Genomic DNA, 8,387 nt, shown 5'->3' on the forward strand with positions numbered 1-8,387 from the left:
TTTCAACAAATGGATGCAGCACTGGAAGCGCTCATTCGTCTATGCCAAGAAATTTGGAAGACAGCAACCTGGCCAACCGACTGGAAGAGATCTGTATTTATGCCTATTCTCAAGAAAGGTGATCCAACCAAATGCAGAAATTATCAAACAACATCATTAATATCACACGTAAAAAAATTTTGCTGAAGATCATTCAAAAGCAGCTGCAGCAGTATATCAGCAGGGAACTGCCAGAAATTCAAGACGGATTCAGAAGAGGATATGGAATGAGGGATATCATTGCTGATGTCAGATGGATTTTGGCTGAAAGCAGACAATACCAGAAAGATGATTACCTGTGTTTTATTGACTATGCGAAGGCATTCGACTGTGTGAATCCTAACAAATTACGGATAACACTGTGAAGAATGGAATTCCAGAACACTTAATTGTGCTCATGAGAAACCTGTACATAGTCTAAGAGGCAGTCATTCGAATAGAACAAGGCGATACTGTGTGGTTTAAAATCAGGAAAGGTGTGTGTCAGGGTTGTATCCTTTCACCATACTTATTCACTCTCTCTGCTGAGCAAATAATCTGAGAAGCTGGACTATAAGAAGAACGGGGCATCAGGATTGGAGGAAGACTCATTATCAACCTGTGATATGCAGATGACACAACCTTGCTCGCTGAAAGTGAAGAGGACTTGAAGCACTTACTGATGAAGATCAAAGACCACAGCCTTCAGTATGGAATACACCTCAACATAAAGAAAACAAAAACCCTCACAACTGGATCAATAAGTAACATCATGATAAATGGAGACAATATTGAAGTTGTCAAGGATTTCATTTTACTTGGATCCACAATCAACGCCCATGGAAGCAGCAGTCAAGAAATCAAAGGACACATTACATTGGACACATCTGCTGCAAAAGAACTCTTTAAAGTGTTAAATAGCAAAGATGTAACTTTGAGGACTAAGGTGCCCCTGACCCAAGCCACAGTGCTTTCAATCACCTTATATGCACGTGAAAGCTGGGCAATGAATAAAGAATTGATGCCTTTGAATTATGGTGCTGGCGAAGAATATTGAATATACCATGGACTACCAGAGGAATGAACAAATCAGTCTTGGAAGAAGTACAGCCAGAATGCTCCTAAGAAGCAAGGATAGCGAGATTATGTCTCTCATACTTTGGACATGTTATCGGGAGAGACCAGTTCCTGGAGAAGGACACCATGCTTGGTAAAGTAGAGAGGGTCAGTGAAAAAGAGGAAGACTCTCAAGGAGATGGACTGACACAGTGGCTGCAACAATCGGCTCAAGCATAACAATTGCGTGGATAGTGTAGGACTGGGCAGTATTTTGTTCTGTTGTACATAGGGTCGCTATGAGTCAGAACTGACTCGACAGCACCTAATGACAACAACAACAAAGTGCTGATGGATACTGGCCCTTAAAGAAGGACAGTTGACAGAGATAGGAAGAGAGGAGACTCAGTAGAGTGAGAAAGGGTTCTGAGAAGGCAAGGAGAATAGGATCTAAAACACAGGTGCAGAGGGTTGGCCTTAGGAGGAGGGACACTTTTTCCATTCTAACAGATGAGAGGTGGAAGGACAGATGAAGATGTAGGTAGATTTGCAGGTTTTGTTGTTAAAATAAACAACAAGAAAAAAAAAAAACAGCAAACTACTAGCTTTGTAAGTAAGTGAAAAGCTACTCCATCCACCCGACCTCACTTCCCAAAGAGTACCAGGACTAAGATGGCTTGATGATGGCTTGATAGATGACTTCTTTATAATCTTCATGGAATATACAATTGTAATGTTAAAATGTACGTAAATATAAAAAATGAATGAAAGCTCCAGATTTTTTACATATATCCATCATTACAGTGACTCCAAAATCTGATAAAACTAGCATAGAGACAACTATAGATCAATTCTGTTTATGAAAATGTAAAAGTTTTCAATTCCGTTTGTGAAAATGAAAAACTAAATAAAAAGCAAACAAATCCAGCAGTATATTACAAGAATTATATGTCATAACCAAAACCAAAGGGGGATCATTCCCATAAAGTAAAAATGGCTTAATATTAGGAAATAGACTCATATTTTTCTCCATATTGAAAGGGAAAAAAACTGTATCAAGATCTTGAGGTTACTGAAAAAATATTTGAAAAATTCATCATCCTTGGTTTTTTAAAACCCTGAAATGTAGTACACAGGAGTACTTCTTTACCATAACTAACACAAACATTTCAAAGCAACTGTCAGTATCATGCATTCCAAAAAAACAAGAACCAGATAAGGGCTATAACCAGTCTTGTATTTTCAGATCCCCATTTTTTCACATTTTAACACTTCCAAAATCAAGATGACAACCATAAGTTATGTATATTTTAAATTCCTATTATTAAACTGATAGCATGCCTTGAAATTGATGAGAGTCTTAAGAATTGAAAAGATTTTGTCTGAAAGGGCCAATCAGTGTTGAATAAACATACAGTATTTTCTAGATGATAAGATCCCCTTTTAAGATCCTGAAATCACAGAATTTCTTATTATACATATCAAGTAATTATCTGTCTTTGTTGACTTTGCCGTTTCCAAGGTGACATATAAGAACTAAAAAGAATATGTTTGTGTATATGTTTGCATAGATTAATATCATACTGATAGAGGGAAAAGAGAAGTGGGTAACACAATTGAGCCAAATTCCACATTTTTCATGATGCAAAGTCAACAAATACTGGCCAATACTGTTAAGTCAAGACAAGTTACAAGCATATTATACACGTTATTCAGGTGCCCACGAGAAGAGCTAAAAACAGAAACCATGAAAAGTACCGTGCATGCCTGAGAAATGAACGTTGTGATGGATGGCATGAGGGGATATTTTTTTACATTTCATTTTATATCCTCCTAGAGTTTGATTTGTATGTGAAAGCTAGACAATGATTAAGGAAGACTGAAGAAGAATTGATGCCTTTGAGTTATAGTGTTGGCGAAGAATATTGAATATGCCATGGACTGCCAGAAGAACAAACAAATCTGTCTTGGAAGAAGTACAGCCAGAATGCTCCTTAGAAGCAAGGATGGTGAGACTTCATCTCATGTACTTTGGACATCTTATCAGGAGGGACTAGTTCCTGGAGAAAGACACAATGCTTGGTAAAGCAGAGAGTCAGCAAAAAAGAGGAAGACCCTCAATGAGATGGATTGACATGGTGGCTGCAACGATGGGCTCAAGCATAGCAACAATTGTGAGGATGGCACAAGACTGTACAGTGTTTTGTTCTGTTGTACATAGGGTCGCTATGAGTTGAAAACAACTCAACAGCACCTAACAACAACAGAGTTTGACTTACATGTGATTTTTATGTTTATTTAAACTTTTTCATAATTAAAGTTGATATCAAGTATTGGTTGGCAGTTGCTTTCTAAAGAATGATAATAAAGTACACCTCAACCAGTAAAACATGCAGCAAGAGGTGTTCGGGAAGTTTTCCATGTAGCAAATTATACAACAAAAATCAATACACCCTCTCCTCACTTATTGACATGGTTAGGTTCCAAAGACTAGGTCATTATGCTAAATCAGTGTTATGTGAAAATGGAGGATGACCACATCAGATCACAAAATGGAGGAAGACTACATCATTACATAACTGCTAAATTACATCATTGCATAACTGCCAAATTACATCATTACACAAATGTCAAATTACATCATTACATAACCGCCAAACCAATGAGAATCATGGCCCAGCCAAGTTGACACATAACCTTAACTATTATAGCCAGCATTACTCTCACCTCACACCTCAGCATTCATTACTGCCAAATGTACTTCATTAATGCACGAAGTAGTCAGATAGTAGATTTTTTACTATTGTCATAAATGCGAAATTTCAGATAAAGAGACAGTCAGTGAGGAGGTGTACTATATAAAAAGAAAAAATTAATTGACATAATGTAAAAATATATTATGATTTACAACTATTTTAAAATTAAAACTTTACTTTAAAAAGTTAAATAAATAATTTAAATAAAACATATATTGACAATGGAGCAAAAATATGTATAAAATCTTGGAAATAAACTTAGCAAAAACTGTACAGAACCTATTTGAAGAAAACTATAAAATCATTTAATAGCACATAAGAGGAGAGAGATGCTTTGTTGGACAGACTATTATCAATATGTCAGTTTTCCCTAAATTAAATCTATAAACTAAATGTCATCCTAATAAAAAATCCCAACAGGCTTTGTTGTTGTTGTTCTTGTTGTGGATGGAGGGATTAAACAGAATAATTTTTAAATTTATACAGGAAAACCAACATGTGGGAATGGCCAGGAAAATTCAAAAAACAAAACAGACAAACGAAGAACAACAACAAAAAAACCCCAGAAGTTTTGACAGGGAAACCAGGCTACCAAACATGGCTTCAGTAATCCAAACTATTTGATCATACCACCAGGGTAAGATAGCACAATCAAATGTACACAATAGGATGTCCTGGCAGTTTCAAATGACTATGGAAATGTAGTTTGTGATAGATGTGGCATTTCAACTCAGTAGGGAAAACAGGATTATTCAGTTAAAGGTATGAGGACAACAAGGTAGCCATTAGCAAAACAATATCTGGATCCTTCTCTCAGTCTCTACATCTAAATCAATTCCAGACAAGACAGAATGATTAAAAAACCAGTTGCCTTGGAATCATGGCAACCAGTTAGATGTGAATAAATAATTTTTGGAGGAAAATCTCAGTCAATATTTGTGTGAATTATGAAGTGGAATAAAAGGATTCTTATAAACCCAAAAGCCACACGGACAAGACTGACACATTACAGTATAAAAAATTAAACTCCATAAAACAAAGTCAGAAGACAGTCTTGGAGGAAATGTTTGCAAAACATTCATATAATTTTCCTAAGAAAGCTATAATTTTCTTAATATACAAATCCCTCTAATGTCCCTAATATGTAAATAGCTCTAAGAAAACACAAGTTGTCCTCACTAACACTTAAAGAAATGCAAAATTAAATGATGATGGGGTTGTTAACCAATGTCATAAAACAATATGCGTACTACTGTTTCATGAGAAACTATTTGTTCTGTAAGCCTTCACTTGAAGTACAATAAAAAAAATTAAATGATGAGACTGCTTTTCACTTCTCAGATTTGAGAGACTGATAATATCTCCATCCTTGTCAATACTGGCAAACAGGCAGTCTCACATCCTGCTGTTGAGACTGTAAATTAGTACAACGGAGTTGAAAATTTGATAGTACCCATTAAAATGGTAAAAACCTGGACTGAGGTGATGGTTGCACAACTCTAAATTTACTAAAAATTTCATTCAATGGTACCCTTAAAATGGTAAGGTATGTAAATTATACCTTAATAAAATTGTTTTTAAAAATGTTTAAAATGCATGTGCTTTCACCTAGCAATTTCACTTTTACAAATACATAGTATAGAAATCTGTTATTTAGGTAGAAAAAAAGGGAATTGCAGGAAAGTATACCCATTGCCATTGCCGTCGGAGTCGATTTCGACTCATGACGACCATATAGGACAGAGTAGAACTGCCCCATAGGGTTTCTAAGGAGTGGCTGGGGGATTTGAACTGCCAACCTTTTGGTTAGCAGCCACATGCTTAACCACCACGCCACCAGGGCTCCACAGGAAAGTATAGAATCCAATAATTATCATTGTTAACCAGATTTTTTAAATGCTGAAGAATAGATATAAAATTTATGCTTTTATAAACAGAAACCACTACAAAGATAAGACGAAAAGTCCCACACAATCAGGCAAATGGGACTTCAAATTCCACTCTACATCCAGTATATCAAGTCACACCAGAGAGGAGGAATAAACAGAAGCAAGACTGTCCCCAAACTCTTGCAAATCTTACTTTGATTGCTTTTGAGCCATGAGATGTTTCATCTTCTTCCACAACTGCAGTAACTTTTTGTCCAACTTTCAGAAGCACATTGCCAGTCACGACATCATTAGTAAAGTAGATTAACTCGTTAATCAGGCCATAACCATCACAGAACCTTGTCACAACTCCCTGCACAGTTTTCAACTTGGTGTCACCTATGAAATGGGTAAACAAAAGGTTACATTAATTAATCCCAAAAGCAAAAACCCGGTTCCATCTCTCCTCTGTATAGCATGGAGGCTACACGCCACAGGCAATGGAGCGCTGTGGTTAAGAGCACTGAGTCTGGAGCCAGACTGCCTGCGTTTGAACCATGGCTCCTTAACTTACCATCTGTGCACCCTGGGTACATTTCTTACCGTCTCTGATGCACTTTTCATCTGTAATACCAGGACAATGATAGTGTCTGCCTAATAGGGCTGTTGTATTAACTGACATATCCGTGTAAACTGCTTAAAACTGTCCCTCACACAGGTTAGAGCTTAAATGTTAGTTGTTACCATTGTGTCTGCATTTACAGAGTCTTTAAGTATCCATTATTGTTATATAAGGTCGTCAATATCACCAACAGCATCAGCAGCAGTATCCAGAGATTTGTAAACATCTCACCAAGCAAAGCACTAAAAGAGATTTGGGGATTTAAGTCTAGCCCAAAAGTACATCTGAATCACCTGGAATTTTGTTTTGTTTTGTTTTCCGAACTAGGCAGCTGCTAATAAGCAATAGTTTGGGATCCAAACCCAGGCAGTCTGCCTGCAGAGACCACACTCTGAACCTCAACATCACAGCCACCTCCCCAAAGACATGGGTGAATTAATAGGATGGCTGGTAGAAATCTTGATTACATTAAAGAATAAGAAGCCAAGAAAATCCTGACAAATTGGGAAAAAAAGGGTTAAATTTGTTAGCTGAAATCATATCATAGAAGAAAGTGAAAGTGACAGGGAAGACAACTGCCACTGGAATACATGAAAACCTGTCCAAGACTGCACCGTGTGACCTCGTTGGTAAGAGTAGGGCCAATTAGTGGACTCAGCTAAGACTCAGCCACCTCAGGAGGGGTTCTAAACTCAAACTCAAGCACCAGGAAGATGGGTGCCTCTGCTGAGGGAATAGTATTGACCAAAGAGGCACCTTTTCCTAAGTACCATCCTGAAGACACTGTGACTCTCCTGGAAGGAACTGCCTCCAGAGACTGGGGAGCACAGAGGTTAGGAACGTGGATGCTGGGCCTGACTGCCTGGGTGTGAATTCTGATCCACGACATTCCAGCTCTGTGTCCTCATTCACTCTGTGTCTCCCTGACTGTGCTGCAAAATGGACTACTACTTCACTCATTGGATTTTTTGGGTTAAATGGCATTTTAATGGCACATACAAGCACTCAACAGACATTAGATATTATTGCAGTTCAGAGTAGGAATGAAATCCCCCCCAAAAAAACCTTGTCACCTTTCGATTAACTCCCACCAACTAATTGCATGCCTCCACAAGTACCCACTGAGCATGCACTCGGTGCCAGGCTTTACAACAGGTTGTACAATACAAAGGTAAGTAAGTTAAAGGAGGCCAGGCGACAGATATGACTCCTCCATTTGGCTTCGAAAGATAAACCCATTTCAGAAACAAAATCAAATTCACCCTCAAATCGGGGAGATTAACTACTCTGGGAAATAGTTGTACGACCACTTGGCATCTGCACACAGGAAGCTCCAAAGGCATCTGGGGGAAATGCTCGCATGGGGCACAGTCCCCCAGGGGATCTCTTTACTGACACCATGGTCACTTTGGACAGGAGAGTTTGGGGTGTAGGTCGATGAAGATTCAGCTCTTGAGGACTTGAGGACTCGGGGACTCAGGGACTCAGGGACTCAGGGACTCAGGATGCCCCGTCACCACCACCATAAGATGCCGCCACTCCTTTGCCCCCTCCCCCATCACAAGATGGCGCTGCTCTTCCGAGCCCCCAGGCCCGGACCAGGAGTGGGTATCCTAGGCCCTTGACAGAGATGGGGGGTCAGGGGAGAGGAGGAGAATGGGAGTAGAGGGGGGAGGATAGGAGTTGAGGGAGGAGGATGGGGAGGATGCAGTGCTTACCCTCCAAGAGCCTCAGCGGCTGCATCTTCTCCTTCTGTGAGGAGTCTTTCCTCCTGCAGAAGGCCAGAGCCCTGGAAATAAGCCGGAGCATGATTCCGCCGTCAGGGAGGCCTAAGCTCCAACACTAGACACGAGGCCTGCTTCGGTTGACACCTCGCCTCCTGGTCGCTCTTCTATCCCAGTAGCCACTCAGAGGCCTCACCTTCCTCTCCGCCTCAGCCTCTGCGCAGCCCAACCACGAATCAGCGCCACTCACACAAGCTGCAGCCAAGGCCGCCTCTTGAAGAGCTCGCTAGTGCCCCTCCCCTCTCACTCCGCACCTTACAAAGCGCATGCGCTTGTGCCCGCC

At 39.7% G+C, this 8,387-nt stretch overlaps 1 protein-coding gene across 1 annotated transcript in view; it reads right to left on the reverse strand.

Moving 5' to 3' along the window:
* CT55 (cancer/testis antigen 55) overlaps nucleotides 1–8,129 on the reverse strand; it is a 27,444-nt gene extending 19,315 nt beyond the window's left edge. The window contains exons 1-2 of the mRNA XM_004380977.1: nucleotides 8,039–8,129; nucleotides 5,913–6,097 (exon numbers count right to left, since the gene is read on the reverse strand). Coding sequence (XP_004381034.1) covers nucleotides 5,913–6,097; nucleotides 8,039–8,129 — 276 coding nt within the window. The remainder of the gene's footprint in view (nucleotides 1–5,912; nucleotides 6,098–8,038) is intronic.
* Nucleotides 8,130–8,387: the final 258 nt, after the last annotated feature.

Source organism: Trichechus manatus, unplaced genomic scaffold (assembly GCF_000243295.1).
Source record: "Trichechus manatus latirostris isolate Lorelei unplaced genomic scaffold, TriManLat1.0 scaffold00079, whole genome shotgun sequence".
Classification (NCBI taxonomy): Eukaryota; Metazoa; Chordata; class Mammalia; order Sirenia; family Trichechidae; genus Trichechus; species Trichechus manatus.